The sequence below is a fragment of the Bos javanicus genome, chromosome 12 (genome assembly GCF_032452875.1).
Source record: "Bos javanicus breed banteng chromosome 12, ARS-OSU_banteng_1.0, whole genome shotgun sequence".
Lineage (NCBI taxonomy): Eukaryota > Metazoa > Chordata > Mammalia > Artiodactyla > Bovidae > Bos > Bos javanicus.
Genome location: NC_083879.1, coordinates 75423737 through 75450339, shown reverse-complemented (window position 1 = coordinate 75450339; position 26603 = coordinate 75423737). Strand labels below are relative to the sequence as shown.

The 26603-nt window shown below is 40.0% G+C and overlaps 1 protein-coding gene across 2 annotated transcripts in view; it reads right to left on the bottom strand.

The window, feature by feature from the left end:
- The window catches only part of IPO5 (importin 5), a 58741-nt gene that overhangs the window by 19878 nt on the left and 12260 nt on the right, over positions 1–26603 (bottom strand). The window contains exons 3-12 of one of the 2 annotated variants that reach the window (XM_061435248.1): positions 19825–19918; positions 13535–13615; positions 11010–11202; positions 9104–9206; positions 7939–8035; positions 7616–7720; positions 5232–5354; positions 5029–5149; positions 3159–3246; positions 1221–1327 (exon numbers count right to left, since the gene is read on the bottom strand). In XM_061435248.1, the coding sequence (XP_061291232.1) occupies positions 1221–1327; positions 3159–3246; positions 5029–5149; positions 5232–5354; positions 7616–7720; positions 7939–8035; positions 9104–9206; positions 11010–11202; positions 13535–13615; positions 19825–19914 (1108 nt within the window). In that variant the 5' untranslated portion in view covers positions 19915–19918. Of the gene's footprint in view, positions 1–1220; positions 1328–3158; positions 3247–5028; positions 5150–5231; positions 5355–7615; positions 7721–7938; positions 8036–9103; positions 9207–11009; positions 11203–13534; positions 13616–19824; positions 20005–26603 lie in introns of those variants that run through there. The other variant, XM_061435249.1, reaches the window with a different exon arrangement.

Sequence of the window (26603 nt, the reverse complement as noted above, 5' to 3'; positions counted from 1 at the left end):
TTTCACATCTCTGGCCTTTACATTCTTCATCTTAAAAATGGAAAAGCTAGACTCTCTCTACTAGCTCTTATAGGTTGACCAGCCTGTGATGCTGTCTCTGTTTGGGGAAAAATCCTTCAAAATTTAGGGGTAATAAAAGGGGAACCTATTGTCCAAGACCCAGATGTAAAATCACCATCATCCTAAAGAAACAATGGTTTTGGACAATGCCCTTTTAGAATACATAAGAGCTTTATAGCATAAGGAGGACCTACTTAATAAAAAGCATAAGGGCTGGTATGAAGCTGTTATTAAGACCCAGAATCAAAGGCTGGACCCTCAAGTCCGTCTCCTGCAATGTACGCTACAAACATACACGCTAATACAGGTAAGCCAGGACTTCTGTAAGAATGTATGCAGTGGCATTATTTATTACGAACAAAACTGTTCGGTTTAATGGGGAACTGTGCAGCGCTGTGTCGCTGTTTAGCGAATGGGAGGTTATCATGAGGTGACAGGATGCGCTGTGGGGCAGAAGCTCCCAGAAGCATGGGGTCTGGGTGCTTTACTCACGTTAAACACAGCTGCCTTTGTGCATAATGAGGACAGAGACTCAAGTCTCAGAGAACCGTTAACAGTGAACACCTCTGAATCTCAGTTAAGGGCCTTTCAGTTTATACAATTCAGATTTGAACTTTTTAAAATATGTCAAGCACAATCACTTTGTAATATAAAACACAAAAATGACAATTTTTCTTATTGAAAAAAATTACATGGTTCAAGGCTAGTGACCAAGTATTTGTTAAATTATAAAAACAAATACTGACATGGCTTCCCCTCTGATTTGTACAAGGCATTTTATTTTTTTTAAATAAGATATTAGATGAAGGAAAATTAAACCAAATACACTAATATTTCATAAACACTGCAAATACTGGTACGTTAAATTTGAACTTAGGTATTTCTGACTAGGGAGTAAAACAATTTTTCCTAGAATTAAAAACTTTTTCCTATATACTGAAGCTAATAATTCTGAGGAGGGAGACTAGAGCAATAGCTGCAGTATCGAGGAAAAAACATTCTTTACCGTTAAGACTGAGTGCTTCTAAAGATGACTAAGTAGTATTTTATCAATATGAGAAGTAGGTTAAACAGAGAATATAAAAAGGCAAAGACTGACTTTCAGACACAGTCTAAGCCAAGCTCCACTATTCCAGCATTTCAAAGAGGTAATAGCTTACGGTTCTGAAGCATCTGCATAATGTGTTCTTTGATCATTGGCAGGACGAGCTTTCCACCGAGTCCACAAGCCATCCGGTCTAGAGCACTCTCACCAGCAACCGCATTGCTACACAGAGAACAATATAATTGACATACAGAAACACGTAAAAACAGGACACTGCACGGACGTGTTTTTAAACCGACACTGAAGAAGAATAGCTCGAGTAGTATTTTCTAACATATGTACTGAAGTTTTGGGTTAAAACCCCTAGAATTTAAAAAGGGGTGGGGGGGGGGTGGATAAAATTTTTATCATGCCTCATCAATAGTTTAAAAGTCTTATGTCTGAATCTGATCTTTCACGACTTCCCTCTGTCCCCACTCACTGGTTAAAACTTAGCTTCTGACACTCTGAAGACTCAGAGGGATCAGCAGTGTTTAGGAGAGCCTCTGAATCACATTTCCTGGAAATATAGTCTTCAAACTTATCAGAACACAGAAAACAGAAAAGGGTGCTGAGCCTGTATGTGATTTTCTCTAAACTGGGAGCTTATTCATCTTTTAAAGGGGTGCAATCTGCCCTATAAAATATTATGTGTAAGTGAAACTCAATTACAGTTTTTTCACTGAAAATCGAAGGAATTTGGGCATTAATGCCTTTGCACATTTATTGTTTTAGAACCTCAAGATTAGCAGTTGCCACGTACATGACCTCTAACTGCTCTGTGAAGGTAAGACCAGAAAGACAACACCATGACCTTGAAAACAGGCTCTTAAGACTTAGCCTGACCTTGAAAATGTATTTATGTCCTGCTTACTCAGAGATAAAATCTTATTTATCTAGTTCAGAAAAAAATAGCTTCTTAACATCACATACACCTTAGTGCCTTTTACAGGGCAAATTAAAAGCCAGGAAGCAACACATCACAGTAACTGAACCAGGACAAGGAAACTCGATCAGAGCCCCGTCTCCTCTTCAGCCCTATTTAGGTGTTTCCAGTCAAGGATTATTTTCATATACTTCTATAGGGTATTCAGGCCAAAAGTCAGTTATTTTTAATGACAGGATCAAGCTTCAAAAATACACCATATATTTTCGAAGTCGAACGTCTTTAATTATATCTGTAAAAGTAGCTTACACTGACTACCAATCTTTCAGGGAAATAGTTTCAGTTCTTTTTAAGAAAAGGAGGTTAGGCAGTCTGATGTCCTGGGAAGAGTAAGAGAACTGGTTTTAAGTCCAGTCTACTAACTGGCCATAAACCCTGGACAAGTCACTCAATCTTTCCTCTCCATTTCTGCACTTAAAATAGGACACTAAACCCTCAGGCCCACTGAAAGGTCAATTAAAACGGTAGCTCTGAGGCACTATGTTTCATACATGTTTAAGGGGCCATTTTCACTATTTCACAGTGAATATACATTTTGGGGACTTCTCCATAGGAATCTGTATTCATGGGTGCCTACTGAGTCAAAACAAGTGAAATAGTAAGTTCAGTGTTACTGTCATCCAGTGTATAAATCTCACCATCATTGCCCCTTTTCTATTCTACATTTAACTTGCATTATATGAGGAAAACACAAGGAATCTGCTGAAACAACTATTATAACTTAAGGTCTACACATACACAAAGGTATTTACCACAATAGAGCTCCTTCATATATATTTCTGAAAGTACTCTTAAAAAATTCTTGACATGACGAACAGTTTAGAGTAAGACAGGGTAGAAAAGATAGCTACCTTCACTAGAAATAAATATCTACAAAATTTGATATAGGAAAACACACAATGGAGAAAGCCAAAATGTCCCACGTTTCAAATTTAAAAGCTTAACCTCAGGTTTGTAGACCACCACGTGGGGCAGAGACAGACCCTGTAACCCTAAGCTCTCACCGCCAGCTGGCCTCGCTCTGTCCCACCAGGGAAGCTCCGTACAGTGTTCGGGGTATGTGATTACCTATCAAAGTCATCATCTTCCAGTTCATCTGCATTTGCCCAGTCCTCATCCTCTTCAAGGTCAACCATCATGGCTAACATCTGCGGAACTAAAGAAAAGAACTACTTCATACCCAAAGACCATGACGCTATGATTTTGTCAATGTCACCCACAAGAATTGTAAGAGGTAAAACACAAAGGACATACTAAAACAAAAAACTTATTTGCCTGTGCTCCCCACATGTGGCTTGTTCTCTTTTCACCTTTCTCATCTCCCTGGCTTTATGTTTTGTTCTTTTTTAAGAAGTAAACATTAAGGCGAAAAATCAAAATTTCCAAGTCCTGTTACGTTTTCTTCCTCCCTCATCAGAAGTAAGACCGTGATAAAATCAGTGTTTCTCATTATCAAACTTTTTTTCTTTTTTACACTTGAACTACAGTTTTCTCTGTGTATAACATATAGCAGTATTCAAAGGTTTTATTTTCTATATAATAAATGGTACATATACCCTTCGGCAACTTGCTTTTTTCTCAAGACACATGGATTTCACTTGAATTACTTCACAGCATTCCATTACATAAACACATCAACCTTTCGGTGGACATGGCAAAATTGTGCTTTGATGAGATACACCTATCTCCTTGACAAGAGCACGTTCAGGGCATTGGGAAAAGGAAGAGAACATATATTAAACCCGGTCTGTACAACCAGGCTATACAACCCTGGACAAATCAATCTTTCCTCTCTGTTTCTGTGCTTGAAACTGTTACAAGTATCTTTATTACTAGAACCCACTCAAATGCTCTCCATAGTGGCACCATAAACTTAATTCCTATGGGAAGCTCAAAAGGAGGCCGATCTTATGTCACAGGTGTGACGTCTCCCGTGAGTCCTCTCTGCCCCACACCCTTCATCAACCACCACCTGACAATGTCAAACTCTGACAACTGGTGTTCCACAATTACACTCGTGTTTATTGAGACTGAGCAGTGTTCAACAGCTATAACTTTTGTGAATTTCCTGTTTCCAACCACTGTTTTCTGCACAGCAAAACTCTGTTGATGTGTGCACTCAACTACTTTCTTCCAGTCTGGCTTATCTTTTGATCTCATTTATGGTGTATTTGGTTGGTCAAACAACTGTTTTAGTACAAATTTAGCAATGTTTTGCACTTATGATTTTGACTCTGTCTTTAAAAAAAAAATCACTTTCTACTATTAAGCTTTATATGTAAAATGTATCTGTATTATTTCGTGTCTAATCAACTGAAAATTGAGGTTCGAATATGTTTTTCCCATAGAAACAACCAGTCGTGCAAACTATCTTTGATGAATTATCAAAGTTCAATTTGTTTCCACATGAGCAGATCTGCTGCTGGGCCACCTTGTCCCATCTGATTCATCTGTCTATAGCTGCACCATCAACAAACTAAATCTTCACAGCTGATAGGCAAGACCTGCACTTCAGTCATCAAAATTGTCTTGGCTACTCCAGGCCCTACATTAGACTCTATCTTATCATGACCAATTCTATTATAATTTTGGGCTGAAATTATACTGAATTTTTAGGTTAATTTAAAGGGTATTGACATTGGGTTCTCTTATTAGTCTTTCAATATGTTACCCAATTTTCCCCAGAGGTCTTACACATCTTTTGGTTTACTTCCAAGTATGACAAACCACGCTTGCTACGCTGAGGTTTCAGGGTGCTGGAGCATAGCCATCATGTCGGGCCTATGCAGTTAAGAATGTATTGGTGCATTTTCACAGATTCACCTGAGTTTGAAAGGACGTTCAGTCTTCCAATAAATCTGTGGCCTTGCACAACTCTCAGCAAACCTATCCGACAATTTTTCCACCTTAAAACAAACTATTTAGACTTTTGACTTACTTGTCTGTGCAACAATATTGGTATGTTTTCTTAACATAGCAGCTGCAGTCTCAGAGAGGGTCACAATTACTTCCAGGGCAAGCTGGCGCTGCATGTTATTGAGGCCAGTGTCTCCACACAACTACAAAGAAGATACATTTGTACACATTTAGTTGATTCATTGAAAACAAGAAACAGAACATTCACTGCACTATTTAATTTACCTTTAGACTCAGCTGTAAAGTGGCTTCCAAATGAGGACGTAAATACTTTGGAACCGTGTCTGCAATCTCAACAAGGGATTTTAGGACTGAATCATCATTCTGGTAGCAGGAGTCGTTTACAGCCTAGAAAAGATGAAATAGATTAAAAAAAAAAAAAAAGTCTGTGTTCAACAGTCACTTTATGATGCCTCATTAGCCAGAGTATCAAGAGGAAAGGACAACAGAGAAACGCTTGTGTGCTATTTTTCACTAAATAACTTTGCAATCAACCTTATGCAGATGTTCTACCTACAACTACGTACATATTTTACTCTAGTCTAACGTTAACTACAAACGTATAATATAAAGATTTAAACCTAAGTCAAAATTAAAACCAGTCAATCTCCAATAACCACAACGACAAAACTTAAGACCGGCAAGGAAGTGTTTTCACAACCAGAAGGAATCTCCTTTTCTCTGTCCTTCCAAAATTCATACAGATAGTAAATACTAGATCCCATGATATATTTAAAGTGTCCAATTATACTGTATTTCTCTTTAATGACAAGTTCAGTCACTGTGGAATTTTAATGTAGCATTCTGTATCTACCTTTGCTTATATCACAGCCATAACTCCTAGAAGTTCTGGCTAACATTTTAACTTACTCTAAATTGAGACAAGAAAAATACAAAATTAAATAGTAAGTCAAGATGTGTCAGTAATATAAAACATTCGTTTCATCAGCTAATGTTTTGTCATTGACTAAACTATCTTTTCAGCTTAGTATCATGGGAAAAAAGTTTCTAAGTCCTGGCAGCAATTCCATCACATATGAACTTTTTAGTTTCAGATTCCCTGCTGCTGCTGCTAAGTCACTTCAGTCGTGTCCGACTCTGTGTGACCCCATAGACGGCAGCCCACCAGGCTCCGCTGTCCCTGGGATTCTCCAGGCAAGAACACTGGAGTGGGTTGCCATTTCCTTCTCCAATGCATGAAAGTGAAAAGTGAAAGTGAAGTCACTCAGTCGTGTCTGACTCTCAGCGACCCCATGGACTGCAGCCTACCAGGCTCCGCCATCCCTGGGATTCTCCAGGCAAGAATACTGGAGTGGGGTGCCATTTCAGTTTCCCTAAACCCTCTCTAATCTGGCCCTCAATAGGGCACTATCTCTCTCAGGGGTGTTTCTTTGTTTGTCACAAGATTGAGGACATGGAAAGGCTGGGGTACTAGATGTCCCACACCCGTGACACTAACGCTTATGAGGAATTCATTTGACCGTATTATGCATCTTTACATGATTATGTCAAACATATATATAAAAAAACTCATTTATAATGGTCTCAACCTAGACCCTAACTCACAAATTCTTTTTTGCCTGTTTTAATGTACTATGATATATTTCTTCCCTAAAATGCAGATACTGTACAAATAAAGAAGGAACCCGTATTTTGTTTCATCTGGAACCGTACCTTTTCTGGAAATCACCAGTTCAAAACACCAAGAGTAACACAAATCATGGTGTTCAAATTGCCAATAATATCTATCAGTCCACATTTTTAGCTATTGCATTCGTATAGACCGTGTAGAAATCACCTAGTCTCCTATATCTGTGTTGGGTCAGGCCCTAGCATTTATACGTGGAAAAGCATATCATTTTACTAGACATTACTTTCTCTTTTTCCTTTGTATCCACTTACAACCATACATTGATATTTTAAAAACTTATATGCGTACATAAGCTGTATGCACACAAATTCATTTCATTTTAAGAGAGAATATGGAAAATTATAAAATACTTGTTATAAAAGGAGGTTTGAAGTCTGACAAGGTTGAGACCAATTACTCTAACTTCCCCAAGTTTATTTTACTTTCTCATTGGGGCAGATGTCCTTAAAATAATAATTTATCCTTGGCTTCCAGTAATGTTTAACTGTAAAATTACTTTGTGATATAAACTGTCACAAGCCCTGTATTTAACAGTAAAGACTGTTAAATGGTCCAATCTGGGTTTCAACTATGCACAACTCCACCATGCACCACTCAACACTGTGACCTTGGGCAAGTTTCTTATCCCCTCCTTAGCTTTTCCTTCTGTAAAATGAGCATTTCATAGGTTATTTGGTTGTTCTAATAGAAATAACCTACTGTGATTATATACTCAATAATCAGCATATGTTGCTTATTATCATTTGCCTTAAAGAAAAAATTTGAAACGAAGAGACCCAAGGTATATCAAAGGCAAAACATATTAAGAAACGTGCATGTTTTGTTCACTGCTGTATCCTTAGTTGGCACATAGCAGGCAATAAATATTTAATGAATAAATGAATGCAATACAGAACTCTGATGAGAATTTAAGCAACAGAAAACTAGTTAAGGATATAATTATCACCTATTTTCTTACCTGTAAGAAACCGGGTAACAAGTCTGCAAAATGCTTGAACAGAGCAACATTATGCTCGTTGGCAAGTATAAACGCAGCGGTAGCTCTAGCAGATAATGTTCGGATCTGAAATGAAGACAGGACAAATGCCAAACATGAGACATTTTTGATAGACGTGCAAATTCAAGTTTCCTTCCACAAGATGAAATTGTCTTTATCAGTAACATTAGTATTTATATTTTCAAGTATAAGAGCCAAGACAATCTCCAAACACACAGATTCTTTCACAAGTTAGATGCTGTATTAAATTATGTGTTAATATTAATGGAATGGAAATTACTCACCGATGGATGTTCCTGATCTTGCATGCACTGAACTAACATCCGTTTGATGACGTCTAAATAGTGTTGCTGCTGATTCCCAAAAATTCCTGGGAAGTTCCTGAAAATACGATAAAAAACATCCTCTGAAAACTATGTTATATCTTAGTAAGTTGTCAGCTAGAACATCTAATTCTATGTTTATTTACATGACTCAATAGTTTACATTAATCCCTAAGGCTGAACATCACCTACCCGACCTCCAAGCAATTCTACTCTGGGCTTGGGTGAACAGAAACAATGCAGCAGAGGAGATCAGACTGGGAGAAGAGGGGACTCAGGAGCACACCTGCCCAGGTCTCTGCTTTACCCTTACTGCCCTGTCTCAGCAGGAAGCTGATCCGGAGTGCAGGACGGGACAAGAGCAAGCACTGGGGTTCAGGGGTAACTATACTAACCATGCTCACAAGCTGCTTCCAGCCCTGGTATCCAGGCAGTCCACATTCTGCTCTATTTTAAATCTGGTAAATAATTACACTGAATACCTTTACTTAATTCTCCAGTTTGGACCTTTGATAGAAACAAGATACATTTGACAACTAAAGTAGAAAATGGTGTCATATCTACCCTTCTTTAGAGGTTCAACGTAGATCTCATTAAAAAAAAAGAGAGAGATCTTGCTAAGTTACAAATTCAATTATATATTATTATTTTAAATGCAGAACTGTACACTAGGCCACACTTTTTAAATGCAGACAATCATTTAATTCTAAACTTAGATCATTTGCTTATAAATGAGATAATTAAAATACATTTTTATAAAGCTTGGTCACAGACCAAGACAGTGGGGGTTCACAATTTTCTTTCTTTTCTTTCAGATGCTAATATTAGAATGGCTTTCTAAAAGTTACAGTTGGTACTGTTAATCTCTTGAAGAACAAACTGTCCCAGAAATTTTTTCAGAATCATAAAGGACAAAGGAAAGGAATAAAAACTGCAGAGACTCCTCAGTTATATATCAAATGAAAAGCTTTGTTCTTTCCAATTTTGCTTCCAACAAAAGTACAAAGGTTATCTAGAGGCATTCTTTAAGGTTAAAACGTTAAACTAGAGTAAAACAATCAATTAAAATGCACTTCGGGCACTTATAACATTAAATTTTCCAAGCTTATCAGCCCAATGTATATACCAGAAAATATGAAGGGCAGCTTCCCGCAGTCCCATGTTTTGAGAGCTGACGGAGTCAAAAAGGAACTTCAAACCTTCAGGCCACTGGTTGTTGCCATCCTCATCTAAAAGTAAAGAAATCCAGGCATAAGGTGTGTAAATTAAACTTCAAAATATTGACGGTGAATTCATTTCAGAAGCCTCATTCAAAATATGTGGCTATAGAAAGTGTCACTTGCTCTGTTTTTACAAAAATTTTAATGAAACCAAGTCCTTCAATCATAAAATGGCATTATAATCTAGTAAAAAACAATTGTGTAAATCTGGGTTACAGAAGCACAGGTATTAGTGGTGGTTATTTCTCAGGAGGGGGATTTGGAGAAAAGAAAGCACACTTTGACTATGTGACTAGTTGAATCCTTCACACATATTATTGCTATTAAAGAGGCTAAAAAGTAGGCAAAGTAAGTATCTGATAACAAGTCTTGAAACCAAAATACTTATTGCTTACAAACTGCAGAATGGGAATCCCAGAGCACTGTTCACGCTTTGCAGTTTTAAGTGCTACAGGATGTTATCAATGTGTTGACATTTTAAACAGATTTCAAAACACAGATTTTTGTGATACCTTGCGATAAAAATGAACCACAAAAATCTACTGAACCAGTTAAGACTTGTTGGTTTTACTGTCACAAAGAACTTAGGAGTTACAGAGAATATAGACATGTTATGCATTTTTTCTTTCTTAAAAATCGCCCCCATATTTGCTGAACTTCTCTGAAAGGAGAAGTGGGATAACAGAAAAATTTATGGAGAGAGCACTTTTTCCATTATTAAGTGATTTTGAGTTAGGAGTGATGTAACCTATAAAAATTTCATCTGCAAAAAATTTGAAAATAGAACTTCCCAAGTTACTTAAAAATTCAAGTTTCTGTGGGTTTAGAACTTACTTAAAAACTTAACACATTTCCTATTAATTTTCAAGAACTGGCTGTATCAGTAAGTTGAACATACGCATTACTAGTGGCGGTGGTTTAGCTGCTTAGGCGTCTCTGACTCCTTTGTGACCCTATGTACTGCAGCCCGCCAGGCTGCTATGCCCACGGAATTTCCCAAGTAAGAATACTGGACTGGGTTACCATTTCCTTCTCTAGGGGATCTTTCTGATCTGACCCAGGGATCAAATCTGCATCTCCTGCATTGCAGGCGGATTCTTTACCACTGAGCCACCAGGAAAGGAGATTTAAAAAGTCATGTCATAATTCACTAAGCACAACTAAAAATGTTTTCCAAGTTAGCCTTATCTTAGTGAATTATTCTTTTCAACCTTTAAAAAATACCACCTAAGTGAAGAGAGTTTATGATGATTCTGTCAAAAAAAAAAAAAAAGTAACAGCATATCCAATTATACTACTACTGTTTTAAGTGTGACCAAAAAAAGATCTGGCTGCTGATAAAATGCATTTTCAAATGTTTTAACTTAATTTCTAAAAATATTTTGTGGTACTGAATAACAAACTATAGTAGTATAGTAAGCACACGTGCTTAATTTATAAACACAAATATAACAGCACAAAATCTCCTGGAGTCCATGATTTCTACTTCTATTGCCAGGTTTGTAAGTTAGACTATACTTTCAAAACTACAGATTATGGGGAAGATAAAACTGACAATTGTAAAGTAAACTAGAAAATTATTTCTCTACAGAGAAATGGTTTTGAAGATTAAGAGGTAAGAATTATATCTGCATTTCACAACATCTGTAATGTTTGGTTTTAAACGCAAAATCCACAATCACTCTCATTTTGAACAGAATAAATGATACTCAAGTACTTGTGATTCGTCCTCTAAGATTCCACTGAAACAAAAAAAGAAATATGTACTCACTTTCGTCCGTAACATAATGATAACTGTATTTGCATACACACCTATTAAATTCCTGGCCAGTTCAGCAGCAATATCACAAATTTTTTTCCTCATGCTAGACTGTGTTTCCATTTGAATAATCATCAGTAGCTCACTCTTGATGGCAGTCTGAACATCAGTGGGAAGAGTTGGATAGACTTCATCAAATGCAGAGGACAAAAGACGTCTTAGGAGAACGGCAGCCATTTGTCTAGCCTATAAATAGATAACATTGTTAATGACCTGGTGTCTTACTGGAGAAAAAATTTCCAACAAACTACATTCACTCTGTCATTGATATATTTCACTATTCTATTTTTACAGTTCATTTCAAAAGCATTTTGTTTAAAAAAAGGTAAAATACATAAAAAATATAAAAATCTTTCTAATCACATTAGTCTTTTGTACAGAAAATGCCATACAAAGGCTATTTGTTTATAGCTGAGGAAAAGCCCTGAGCGTATTACACCTTGAATCCTGGTAATGATGAACCTGTCTTTAATTTGTATTTTTAATATTCTCTTTGGAGAAAAGCAAATCTTATGTAAGTCAAAAACCCTGTAATAAGTCTTTTCTTATGTCTCTATGTGGCTCTCATTCCAGTATATCAAGTACCTTTCCTATTTAATCTTATGCTCCCAGCCTGGCCTATCTTACTATATTATTACCCTTTCATTAGCCTCTTACATAAAATGCTATCAAATCCATTTGTCTTTATATTTCATTCATGCAAATATTACAAGTTCCGCACACCTAAAAAGTACTAACTAATCTCAGCAAGTGTATTACTAACCCATTTTCGTATCTGTAAAATGTATTTAAATTTGGCATTTCCTACATAATAGTCCTTCAGATTATTAAAAGAAAGCTGAAACAAATGCCATTTTAAAATTTTATCAAAAGTCAATAAACCACTGAAAATATTAAACTGAATTTTTCATGTTCTTTTTTTCTGGACTGTAAGTACTCATGGATCCCTGTAACTATTTTGATATTGTGACAACAAAAAGCCATAAAAATTTCCACTTTTTCCATTATCTGAATCTTACTTGGAATCATTTCTGGCAGAGAGAAAAATTTAATTTATGCTCTACAAAGGATTCAGAGAGGTTGCTACGCAGTGCTTAGTTGCTAAGTCATGTCCAACTCTTTGCAACCCCATGGACTGTAGCCCCCCAGGCTCCTCTGTCCATGGGGATTGTCCAGGCAAGAATACTGGAGTGGGTAGCCATTCCCTTCGCCAGGGGATCTTCCCAACCCAGAGATTGAACCTGCATCTCCTGCACTGCAGGCAGATTCTTTACCATCCGAGCTACCAGGGAAGCCCCTCAAGAGAGGTTAAACAATGGTTAAAATTAGTGCAATTCTTCTCACACATACACTGACTTATGGAGGTTCTGAGGCTAGTTCATAAATCAAAGTAAGATCTAAAGAGGGTTCAAAATAGGTTTTTAAAGATAAAATTCAATAATTTTCACATTATTCTTGGCTTGAAAACGTTTCATAGCTAACCTGCATCGATCTTCAAGAATTAAAACAGCCAACTATTTTAGGGATTTAAGTTACTTCTATGTTTGTTCCTCACATTTGACATTTCCTCACATTTGACATTTTAAATTAAAGAAAAATAGTATGTTACAAAGGTGAAGAAGTGTCTTTTATCACCTGTTTTAAAAAACTGAGGCACATTTATAGTGTTTCCTAAGTGGTACTGGAAAGCACTAAATTGCCAGCTTAAACTGACCTACTAGAAGGCAGGTGTAACACTATAAGAAGATGAGTGTGACTTCATTTCCATCATGTGTTAATAGAAGCATTTTACATCTAATGTGACTGCTAGCAATAAAGTATCACTTTACAAAATTCTAATGCAATGTTTTTTACTTGGAGTAAGTTTTCTAGACTTGGGTATTTTGATGCCTTTTCCATGAGGGAGGCTATTCAATGAACATTCATTATACACAAGGATATTACTTTTGAGAAGACAAAGTTGGCTGTTAAACGAATAGAAGAGCAGTAACAAACTATACATTTGAATTTAGTACAGAAGCTAGGTAATTTGCTAAAAATCATGATTTTTAAAGGATTCTAACAAAGTGTGTCCTTGTTCTTACGCATCTGTAGCACAAATTCTTCACCATCCAGAGATAGCTTAAGCATAAAGTATTTTTTCATTTGGCAACACATTAGAACACTGAACTCAATTTCCTCCTTTAGAATGAACTGTTCCTAGGAAGAAAAATTTTTATAACTATTAAAAAAATCACTTAAATTTAATAATTTGTATGTAATTATTTAAGAACCATTAATTCGAAAACATTCGAGATACACCATCTTACATGGAAAAAAAGAAATTCTCACTCTTAAAACAGAGTATTTTAAAAAATTATCATTCCAAGTAGCTTTTCACAACGAATTAAGTTCAGAGTTCTGGTAACGTCTACACAGTAAACAACAGTTCGCATTACTCACTCTGACCACCATCTGATACCCAACTTGTTTGTAAAAAAAAAAAAAAAGGCACATTTCTCAGGTATTAAAGAAGTACCTCCTCAGCAGCTGCTGTATTTCTGATGGCTTGTAAAAGGAATGTGATCTTCGACTGGCCTGGGATATTCTCATAGGTTTCCTACATGAAAAACATTAAAGATTAGAATATCATGTTAGAAAACTTCACAAGTATACCAGTGACAGGAAATGACAAGAAGAGCAGGGAAGATTCATGCATGATGAGTCCACCAATCTAGGTCTGGTGGAAGTTTTCTCCTGTGACAGAACATACTTTGGACAGGCCAGGAAAGGGAAAATATCAAATAAGTGACTTAATTAAGATCCTTTCCACCCTTCTTAAATAGATTTTTCTGATGTACAGGATCCCTTTAGGGCTCCTCTGATTAATAAAACTCAAGGCCTGGGAGGGGGGTTCAGATAGGGGACACATGTACAGCCATGGCTGATTCATGTCAATGTATGGCAAAAACCACTACAATACTGTAAAGTAACTAGCCTCCAATTAAAATAAATAAATTAATTAAAAGGAAAAAACAAAACAAAAACTCAAGGCCTAAGAGAACCAAAACCTTGATCAATGTGACTTGGGCTATCATGCTGCCAGTTAAGTGCTCACTCAATATCCTTCTCCATCATGGAAAACTGCTTATTTTGTCAACATTGTTTTGATTAGATGATGTAGAACTGGTTCAAATTACCACTTATAACCACCAGAGAAACAACCTCAGATGAAGCAAGTCAGAGAAAGGGCAAGTATTCAAATTCTCTATGCTACATTTTCTTTCAAGCAAGGATTATACTGAAATCATTTTATATACATAAATAAAAGGTCAGGAGAAAGTTGGCCAGAAAACTTAGTATCATTTCTTTGATATCACTTTAATAGATCTAGAAATCTAGGTTTTGTAACTCAGGACACTTCTTCCCTTTACAATTAATCACATAAATAATGAGAGCGAACTGTTAAAACAGTTAAAAAACAAAACCAAACCTGACACCAATTAAAAGGCAGATTGTTAAGAGTGGATCAAAATATAAGACCTAAGTATATGATGCCTACGAAAGTAAACTGAAGAGAGGTATAGATTCACATGGACCTCCCAGGTGGCTCAGTGGTGAAGAATCCACCTGCTAACGTGGGAGATGTGGGTTCAATCCCTGGGTTGGAAAGATCCCCTAGAGAAGGAAATGGCAACCCACTCCAGTATTCTTGCCTGGGAAATCCCCATGGACAGAGAAGCCTGGCGGGCTGCAATTCACGGGGCTGCATAGCGTTGGACATGACTTAGAGACTGAACAACAAATAGATTCATGTGCATGCAAATAATGTGGGAAAGAAATCATTCTTTTAAGTACACTTGGAATTGTTTTCCCCAAGAAGTCTCTTAGTAAACATTCTATTCTCATCTATCCACTTTAAGGGTATAACATGTAGGTAACACATTAATATCCCAGCAGGCTAAATTCAAAGAGCTGGCCTGCACTTTAACAGCTACTGTGCCCTATAATTTACCTATTTTCTTTCTAGTCAGAAGTGATGAAGACAGGGAAAGGAAAACTGGACTTCTTTGAATCCACATCTCCCATTTGTCTAGTGCTCTGTGGTACCCTGGGATATTGACAGATAAGGAAATAAAGGCTCAGAAGTTAAACAACTGGCTCAATATCACAGCCAATAAATAGTGCAAAGAACTCTGGTCTTCCGAGGCTAACCATACCCCGAACCTCCCCAACACTGAATGCTCTCTCTGGGTTTCACCTCTGGAGCCCGACTGTCCTAAACAACCAGTGCTATTTAGTTTTCAAACTTCTTAATATCTGAATTTGGGGAAGAACACATTTTTGAGGAAAAGACAATACAAAATCTTCTGATGACCTCAAGTTCCTCTCTAGTACATAAACGTATAGGAACATAACACTGCTGAAAACTGTGACCAAAAGCATTCACAGCTGAGGAGAGAAGAGGGTCTGAATTTATCCAGAAATGAGGTAATTCATGTAAAGGTATTTTCATTTAAACAAACTCTCTAACAGTACAATAAAAATGTCTTTTTGTTCCTTGTACTAGCTTAGCCCCTGTTGCCCTGTAGATGCTATAAACATTTAAGTTTTCAGTGGTCTAAATCAAGTTCTGGGGAAAAAATATTCTTCACTAAGATACCACGCTCAGAAAACTTATTAAACTCTATTCCATAACAAATTAAAAGTCAACTAGATGAGAGTTTGGTGTGACCCCTGACTCCTGCAAGAGGGGTCTCCCCATTTGATATGTTTCAGTGTGGCAATCCAGATCTAGTATTATTACATTTATACCACAACATTGTCAGGATAGTTTGGCAGCAAGAACACAGCCCTCAAGTCAAAAGAATAACTTTTTCTTAGCCTAAGTAGACGGAGTTCCACAAAGACAGAAATGGTATCACTTTTTGGTTGTATTCTCAGCACCGAGTAGGTTAGAGAACAGCAAATACAATTTTTCTAAGAATATTCCTAGCACTAGTCCAGGCAGGTTCAATGAAATGTGAGCAGTGTCACTGTAATCATAGTGCAATTCCATTTGATACCATCAAAAACAATCACACAATGTAAAGCAGACCTCATCTAACCCTCCCAAAGGAGAAATGCTAATATGCACTCATCTTACTCATTCCATTCATATTTATGGCAAGCCTACGTTGTATATGGGCTTCCCTGGTGGACTCAGATGGTAAAGAATCTACCTACAATGTGGGAGACCTGGGTTCAATACCTGGGTCAGGAAGATCCCCTGGAGAAGGAAATGGCAACCCACTCCAGTATTCTTGCCTGGGAAATCCCATGAACAGATGAGACTGGTGGGCTACAGTCCATGGGGTCCTAAAGAGTCAGACACAACTGAGCAACTAACACTTTCACTTACTTTGTATGTGGAAATGTAAAGAGAGGACAAACAACTTTTATCTAACGAACACTCTGGTTCAGGTAAAATTTTTAAAACGTTGCCCTCCTTCAAATCTCATCAATCAAGTGTCGTACTAGAATCAATGAAGAATATAAGTCATTGGAAACAACTGAGAATATAAAATCCATGCATATATGATTAGTGAAATACTCAAGCTTATGTCATAGAAGAATGTCCACTCATGAATGGACATTCAACTTATTCTGTTAATTACTGAATTTTGGGACTCAGAGGCATTTAAATCATTTCTTCAAATACCAGAAACATTTTTTTGTAAAGCTAAAGAGAAAAATCCTTTAAGATTTAATAGAAATAAAGCCTACCAAATGCTTTGTACAATATAAAAAGCTTTATCTTTTTAAAAGTTCTGAAACCATTCAATGATTTCAACAATATATAACAATAAGTTTTTAAATGTACTTGACTTCATATCTGGAGTCAAAACAAGTGACCTTAGTCAACAGTTTGGTATTTATGTGTCAACTAAGTATTTTTATTTTGACTGAGTAAATTACACAAATACTTACTGAGCCCTTGCCAATTCTTTAGTTAAGAAAAAATTCTGTTATTTGTTGTGGTGTGTGTGTGCGCTCAGTCGCTTCGCTCTTTGCGACCCCATGGATTATAGCTTGCCAGGCTCCTCTGTCCATGGAATTTTTCAGGCTACAATACTGGAGTGGGTTGCCATTTCTTAATCCAGGGGATCTTCCCCACCCAGGGATCAAACTGGTGTCTCCCGTGTCTCCTGCATTGCAGGTGGATTCTCTACCTGCTGAACCACCAGGGAAGCCCAATGGCTTCCAGGTTACAACAAACTGTAATATTCAATTTTATTTAGTTTGATTAGTTATAAAAGGTTCACTTTGTAAGGCAAAAAAGAGAAGAAGGTGGTATTAAGGTATCATTTCATGCAGCCATTTCTGTTTCAAATATTTTGCTTTCCTAAGGAGCTCTATCTACAGACGAGTTTAGTGCTATATTACATGGTGCCAGGGAGCTTCCTCTCAAACATTTACCTTTTCTGTCAAATTAAGAAAATTGTGTATTATAGTACTTACTTTACATGTTAACATAGTCCCAGCATAGACAATGAAAGGAAAAATATAGTATCTGAATGTTTTCACTAAGAATAAAGAGACTCAGAGCGTAAAAGTACTTATTTTCAATTGTTCTTGATGAGAAAATGTGCTGAATGCTGCTAACTATCCCCAAAGTGATGGGAGAGATAAAAGATTTACAACAGGCACCAATTGGAATTCAAGCTGAACCAGACATTGGTATTTAGTTCAATAGAAGAGAGATTCCCCACTAGGCTTGACAATAGAGACTTAAGCAACTGGAGGGAAGAGGGAGAATTAAACTAGCTTACTAATTACAATGCTGTTCTGCTTTGCAACACATGGAAATTTCTATTATGGGTTGGGATTAAGAACTTATTTTGGTGAAAAATTACCTCTAGAGTTAGCAGACAGCATTAAAACGTTTTTACAGGCTCATCACATCCCACTGGTATCAGTGCAAAGTGATGCAACCAACAAATGCATATCTCTTCTAAGGAAAAGACAACTTTTAAGTATTATACAAACAAACCTGGCAAAAGTCTGAAAATACAGTATACACGTACTCCTATGTACAGCACTGTTTTTACCAGCAGGACACTAGAAACTTCAACGTTCATTCATAGGAGGCTGGTTGAGTAAAGGCATCCATAGCTGCTTTAAAAAGCAAAACAAAACCCTCTAATAGGGCAATGTGAAATACACTGAATAAAAAATTCCAAGTTGGGCAACAGGATGCATATTATAAACCCATTCGTGTAAAAATAAATGTATATATATATACGTAATATTTTGCAAGGAAGATGCATAACCACTTAAAAGTGGTTACTTTTGGGGAATGGGATAAAAAACTATTTGCAATTTGAATTTTTTACCCTGAGTATGTATTACGTGTATAATAAATGAATCGACAGTCACTAGGACAAAGTTAATCACAGTTTAAAATGCTTTTCACACAGCACTGAACTTTCAAAGTATTGACCTCACAGATCATAAAACCACTAAGTGTAACCAGCAGATCCTCTATTTAAAGTAGGAATGATGCTGTGATTTTAAAAACAACTATAAAATCTCGTGAGTCCTGAAAAGGATTTCATTAGCTATGTAAAAATAAATGTTTGCTCTGTAAGAATATCTGGCTGAACGTCCCTCATTGAATCTTTTTCTTTTCCTTCACTGAATCTTATAAAAATCTTCAATCACGTGGTGACAAAAAATTCCATATGTAATCAAGTCTGAGGATAGGATCTGATAATGCACTAAACAGAAACTGGAAAGTTTCTGCCCTTCCCTTGACGTGTCTCAAATCGCATCTCAACACACTCGAACAACAGTCTTCTACAGAACCAAGTGTGCCTTACCGCTACCTGATAAATGAACTTGCAGATACATTTCAAATACTGTCTCTTGAAACTTTATCCACAGCTCCACATTTTGGCGGTCAGGAGCCAATAAGGTGGTTAAAAAAAAGAGAAATTCAGGTTAGATTGGGTGAAATTTAAAAAAGCCTTAAACATGTGGCACTAGCCCAGATAGACAACGGAAGTCCAAGGATATCCCATTAGTCTCTAGAGACCAAAGAAAATTTATCTGAAGGATGAGCAAAGTAAGGTGCAAGCTGCTTGGAAAGAAATCCTAAAGGCAACTTCGCAAAAACTTGTGTGTGGGGGCGGGGGGGGGGGGGAGGCGGGAGAGGAATGGAAATCCGGCTTCTGATATTAGAGACTAGACTGAGAAAGAGGACGAGATGGAAATAGGTGGAAAGAAGACGAGGCACACTATTCAGTAGGAGGGGTCGGGGAAGGGAGGGACGGACGGTGGTGTTAAGAGTTGAGGGGCAGGAGAAGAAAAGCAGGGGTGATGGTTCAGGGAGCAGCCAGGGTTTTGGGGGGGACCAAAGGGCTTGGGCAGGGTGGAGACCACAGCTGGAAGGGCGGGGGAGGCTCCCAGCCGGAGAAAAGCGGGAAAGGGGCGAGGGGAGCCGAGGGGCCCGCCCCACACCCCACATCCCTCCCCGCCGCCCGGCTTCCCCATCTGGGCGGGGGCAGCGTGTCAGCAGCGGCCGCACGTGTGTGCGAGCGGCGGCGGGGAGGTAACTGGCGCCGGGCGCCGCGGCTGCAAGGGCCGGAAGGGCCCGGGGGCACCGCAGGGAGCCGCGGGCCGCCTCACACGTGGGCTGCGCGGCCGCCGCCCGCCCGGCCCGGCCCGGCCCGGCCTGGCCTGCGCCGCCGCGGCTGACCGACCGAGGCCCGGGCGGGCGGCGTCGGGGGGCAGGGTCGGCGCGCCGACCCGGGGCGCCGAGAGTCGGGGGGCGGCGCGCTTGGTTACCTCTGCCTGTTTCCGGACCACATTGTCGGGGCTGAGCAGGTTTCCCAGGAGCAGGTAGAACTGTTGCTGCTCCGCCGCGGCCGCCGCCATTGCGCTAGGCGTGAGAGAGAGAGAGAAGGAGGGAGGGGAGACAGGAGCCGTGAGGCGCGCTGGCGGGCCGGCGGGAGGGGCGGGGGCGGGCCCAGCGCGGGGACCGGCACCAGCCTCGGCGCGGGACTGAGGAGGGGGGCGGGGGGGCGGAGCGGGCCAGAAAGGGCGGGGCAAAGGGGAAAGGGGAGGACGGGGCGGGGCCTCGTGACCCCTCACCCCCGCCGCGGCCGCCGGCGCCAGCGCTCCATTGGCCCTGGACGCCGGTGGAGGGGCGGAGCCGAGGCCGCCTCCTCGGGGGCCGTGCCGATTGGCCACGCACCCTGCAGCGCCGTCACTGGCAGCGCGGCCGGCCGCCTGGCTGGGCGCGGGGCGGGGCGGGGGCGGGGCCTTGCGGCCCAGCTGTGGTCGCGGCTGTGTCGCGGGGAAAGCGGGAGGAGCCGGTGGGCCAGCCTGCCGGGCTGCGAGGGGGCGTGAGACCGGGCTGGGGAGGAGGGGCCAACTCCAGAGCGCGGGAGATTTCGGCGCCGCAGGCGGGCGGGTCTCCTCCCCTTGTTGTCCGCCAGCCCCTCCCTGCTACCCCAGCAGCGCCCCCAGCCCCTGGGACCCTAGGTTAGACCCCCCTCACTCCCTCCGCCGCCCCTGCCCCAGAGGGAGGGAGTGGGTTTCAAAATCCACCTCCTACTTCCATTCTACCCCCAGCTCCACAGATCCCTCCGTCAGTCAGACCTGATCTTCCCCGGGGCTGTGACTCAGGCCACCCCTTCCTCCCGCCAGGCTCACCGGTGACTCACGCCCTGGGCTTGCCCGGAAGAGGGGTTACTCAGCCCCGGGCCCTGCCGCCAGGCCTACCCTCCTCTCCTAGCCCGTTGTCGTCCTGAGATAGCCACGTAGCACACTTTCCTCCCCCTCTTCTCACCCCAGGATCCTAGACTATTCCTTTGATTTCCTTGTTTGGGGGTCACATTTCTTTCAATCAGTTCAGTTCAGTCGCTCAGTCGTGTCTGACTCTCTGCGACCCCAAGGACTGCAGCACGCCAGGCTTCCCCTGTCCACCAACTCCCGGAGTTTACTCAAACTCTTGTCCATTGAATCCGTGATGCCATTCTTTCAATGGCTGGGGTAAATTAAGACCCCCATTCCCTTTCCTAAAGAAAGACTGGCTTGTAGTGATCTTTCAATAAGTGTTTGGTTCACACCAGTCCTTAGGAGCTCAGAGACCTGGTTTCAGTTTGAAGTTCACTAATCCATAGATCCTGGGCTTCCTGGTGACTCAGACTGTGGAGAATCTGCCTGCGATGCAGGAGGTGCAGGTTCTATTCCTGGGTCAGGAAGATCCCCTGGAGAAGGGAATGGCTACCCTGTCTCCAGTATTCTTGCATGGAGAATTCCAGGGACAGGCCGAAAAGAGTGGGACAGGACTGAGCAAATAACCCTTTCGCTTCACTCAATGCATGGATAATACCCCCAATCTGCCTTCATTGGAGGTGCCAAAGGCTGAGGGAGTAGGAATGTTCCAATCAAAGGGCACTTCTGATGAGTTCCTACTGTGTCCAATGCATTGGGCTAAAGGTGACAATGAAGAAAATAACAATTCATTTCTGTCTCAAGAAGACACATTTGTAGAGAGAAGGTTCCACATCGAGTACATAGAGATGACTACATTTCTCGCTGCTCATAGTATTTATTTAGGGGATTTAATTTCCCGTTGACTATTCTGTTGAGGTTCTAGTCTTTGAAAGTCTTGCAACATTTGCTTTTGAGTGAATGATAAACCTCGGCTGTACATTTAGAGTCCAGACCACTGTGTCCAGAATCTGTGGGCCAAGGCTTGGGTGCTGTGCTTAGGTGTGCTCAGTTGTGCCTGACTCTGTGACCTCATGGACTGTAGCCCGCCAGACAAGAATACTGGAGGGGTTGCCATGCCCTCTTCCAGGGGATCTTCCCAAGCCAGGGGTCCCACTTTGCAGTCGGATTCTTTTATCAACTGAGCTGCCAGGGATCCACATGAAACTATGATTGCTGGCCAAAATATTTTTAAAGAATTCTGACTGATTCATGGAGAAAACTCCCTTAGAGAGTTTTATCTCTGACTGATGGTGTTGTCCATAAGAAGATTGCCAACCTAGCTTTGTACAATTGATGTTTCTTAGGTGTGACAATTTGTCATTCTTACAACACGTTATTTCTTCAAAGACAAACCATTGTGTACATTAATTTGGGGTAGGTTTTGATTTTTGTTTTTTGCAGTGGACATGTCTGGATTCTGAGGAGGCTTAATAACCTCACCCAAGGTTTATTAGGATTTGGGGAATTACATACTACAACAATTACCTTTAATGACTAGCTTACCTATGAAGTAAGTGAATTGCCTACAGGCTTGCTCAGAGTATGGCCTGATCTAACACCTGCTGTAGTATGTGTGTTTATAGGCAATGACTCTGTAGATTACATATATTTATCTCAAATATCTCAAATAATAGAAAATCCAACCTAAGCCTAGAGCTCCCTTAGTGGCTCAGTGATAAAGAATCCACCTACCCATGCAGGAGATGCAGAAGATGCGGGTTTGATCCCTGGGTCAGGAAGATCCCCTGGAGAAGGAAGTGGCAACCCACTCCAGTATTCTTGCCTAGAGAATCCCATGGATAGAGGAGCCTGGTGGGCTACAGTCCATGGGGTTGCAAAGAGTTGGACATGACTGAGCAACTAAACCACAACCTAAGTCTACAGATTTGTCAAAATAGGAAGCTTGATGAGGCAAAAAAGCATAAAATTATTTCAGGCTAGAAACAACACAAGTTAGTATTAGTGGTGACATCAACTGCTAGAATATGGACGGACAGCCCATCTTTCTTTTAATATTGTAAGTATCTAATCAAAAGAGAAGGAGGAGATTTTTAAGGGTAATGAATAAGGAGATTCCCAAATGGGAGCAATGCCTATAACCTTGGAGTAGGTAACAGAACAGTTGAGACCAGTTTTGGCGTCCAGAACACCTACTAGGTGGATAGATTGCAAGACCTACTGTCCTCTTAGCAGCAGGACTGCCTGTCACCTTAGAAGAGTTTGTAATGCTCGGCTTTCTAGGAATTTACTGCACTGGAAACCAGTTTCCCATGGAGATAATGCAGTTTGTTTTTTGCGTATTATCTCCCCATAAGAAAATAGCTCAGATATTGTATAAAGGCAGTCCACAAGAATAGAGATTTATTTCCCAAGGAGATTAGATGGTTTAAGGTAAAGAACCTTGAACTTGAGTTGAACCGGTTTAAGTCTTTAGTCTCTTATTAGTCATGTGAAGTTCAGTGAGCACTTAATGTCTTTAAAGCTCAATGTCTCATCTATAAAAAGGAATAATAATGGTTGTTAAGGTATGATATTACTAATCACAAAAGTTTTAACATTAAAGTATAATTGGGAATGAAATGGAGGAGCAGAAAACTTTTTGAGTCTTACTCCCAATGGGTTGGCATTGCTTTGGGCTAGTTAACTGGGAAAACGGCCAGCTCTTGATGCCTTTGTCTTAGCTTATTGAAAGTGAAAGTGAAAGTCGCTCAGTTGTGTCTGACTCTGCAACCCCATGGACTGTACAGTCTGGAATTCTCCAGACCCCTATTAAATTCTGGAGGCATAGTTGCTTAGGGCATTTACAACTCCCTGTAAAAGACAGTGAGGTAGGAAAAATGGAAAGCTGCAAGTTTCTGTCACCTGCGACCTGACGTCTAGGTAGTTTAGGATATTTGAAGTTTGTGAGAAGGCACCGTACTGACTGGCCATCAGTCTTGTTTATAAATCTACAGGAGGCAAAAGAGAGCCTCAGAATCCTCTCTGGTTGCCGCTCTTCGTTTCCTGGGCTCCCACATGGATGGGCCTGTCCTAAAAATGAGAGGAGACTGGGGAAATGAAGCTTATGAAACTTCTGTGGAAGCTCCTGTCAGCTGTGGTAGAATTTGGTCTTGTCTGTCATTTCTGGTTCATTAGGTGCTGAATGCAAATAAAATAAGATTCTCCCAAATGAACAATTTGTAATTTTTTAAAAGTTGCTGCAGGACTCCAAAAGAACCTTAATTACCTATCCTGGTAGTTGTAAGCATATGGGCTTTCTGTATCACGACTTATTATGAGAGTCAGTTTGGATGATGTCAATGGAAGTATTATCATCTGTAACTGTACACAGGTTTAAGGTGATGATATTATTTACAGATGTTTGTATTTTATTAATAGCTGCTGCTGCTGCTAAGTCACTTCAGTTGTGTCCGACTCTGTGTGACCGCATAGATGGCAGCCCACCAGGCTCCCCCGTCCCTGGGATTCTCCAGGCAAGAACACTGGAATGGGTTGCCATTTCTTCTCCAATACATGAAAGTGAAAAGGGAAAGTGAAGTCACTCAGTCGTGTCCGACTCATAGCGACCCTGTGGACTGCAGCCTACCAGGCTCCTTTGTCCATGGGATTTTTCCAGGCAAGAGTACTGGAGTGGGTTGCCATTACCTTCTCCCCAGTAACATAACATACTGAAAAAAAAGTTGGCTATATTTCCTCATCTGTAAAATAGGGAATAATACTTCTTCATAGGAGTGTTGTAAAAGCTAGGATAACATTTGTAAATGTACACAGTATGGCATCTGCATCGTATTTACTTGGCAGTTGCAACTATTATTAGTTAGATGGATTTGGGTATTAAATAATAAACAGGCCTTAAACAATTACTTTTAAAGCTACATAGATATAAATGTGTAATCACATTTCTGTGTGTATAAAATATATCTGTATAGTTTCTATTAATCTTTCAATTATACAAATTAAAATAGTACGTGGATGAATTTAAAGAATAGTTAGTAGACACTTGGCTGATAAAGAAGATTTCTAACTCTTTCCATTACTGATGTTATCAATTGCCTAGATGAGAGCAAGCAGAAAAAGTTGAGAGCTGTTGAAGAGCTATTTACTCAAAATAAAAAATGCTGAATAGTTCACATTTCTTCTGCCGCTTTTTATCAAAATGTTCGAGCCCCTCTCTGAAGCAGTCAGTTTCAGTCAGAGCATGCCAGCCAGGGGTGAGTGAAACCTGATTCCCAAGGGCACTGAACACAATAGGCCCTCAGCAAATTGCTGAATTGAACACACGCAGGGGAAATTTGGACTCTCTCTCATAGCTTTATATATGAAATTCACTATATGTCTGCAGGTGGTTGATTCATTTTAGGGAGGCAGTAGAATTTGGAGGCTAGGCTTACAGGCTCCAGAGCCAACCAGAAAGAGACTTCACAACTTACATGCTGCTTGATCTTGCCCAAGTTAATTAACTTTTCTTAGCCCCAGTTTCCTCTTCCATGAAATGGAGATAACAGAAGTAACTTTCACCATGTTTTAAAATACTTGTCATAGTGCCTGGCACAGAGCAAATGCTTAATAAATGTTACAAATCATTACCAATGCAGATTCAGTCAGTTCAGTCGCTCAGTCATATCCAACTCTTTGTGACCCCATGGACTGCAGCACTCCAGGCTTCCCTGTTCATCACCAACTCCCGGAGTTTACTCAAACTGATGTCCATCGAGTCGGTGATGCCATCCAACCATCTCATCCTCTGTCGTCCCCTTCTCCTCCCACCTTCATTGTTTCCCAGCATCAGGGTCTTTTCTAGTGAGTCAGTTCTTCTCATCAGGTGGCCCAAGTATTGGAGTTTCAGCTTCAGCATCAGTCCTTCCAGTGAATATTCAGGACTGATTTCCTTTAGCTAGACTGGTTTGATCTCCTTGCTGTCCAAGGGACTCTCAAGAGTCTACTCCAACACCACAGTTTAAAGTATCAGTTCTTCAGTACTCAGCTTTCTTTATAGTCCAACTCTCACATCCATACGTGACTACTGAAAAAACCATACCTTTGACTAGACAGACCTTTGTTGGCAAAGTAATGTCTCTGCTTTTTAATATGCTGTCTAGGTTGGTCATAGCTTTTCTTCTACAGAGCAAGTATCTTTTAATTTCATGGCTACAGTCACCATCTGCAGTGATTTTGAAGCCCCCCAAAATAAAGTCTGTCACTGTTTCCATTGTTTCCCCATCTATTTGCCATGAAGTGATTTGACTGGATGCCATGATCTTACTTTTCTGAATGTTGAGTTTTAAGCCAACTTTTTCACTCTCCTCTTTCACGTTCATCAAGAAACTCTTTAGTCTTTGCTTTCTGCCATAAGGGTGGTGTCATCTGCGTATCTGAGGTTATTGATATTCCTCCTGGCAATCTTGATTCCATCTTGTTCTTCATCCAGCCTGACATTTCACATGATATACTCTGCGTATAAGTTAAATAAGCAGGGTGACAATATGCAGCCTTGACGTACTCCTTTCCTGATTTGGAACCAGTCTGTTCCATGCAGTCTGTTGAACCAATGCAGATTGGAACTTCCACATTTTGTAAATTTAATTCTGATTGTACCACCTGTTAGGTTATTACATTTTTATGCTCCTATTATATAAGCAATGGACAATAGTTGTGGTTAAGAAAAAAATTTTAGGTTTGATTTGGTCATCATAGAGGATTTCAAGGCTAATTCTCAGCTTTAAATACTACTGTTGCACTGTCCAGTGTGGTAGCCATTAGTGACTATGGCTGTTAATCATCTGAAAAGTGGCTGGCTTTCATTAAATTGTGCTTTAAGTGTAAATTTCAGAGACTCGATAGGA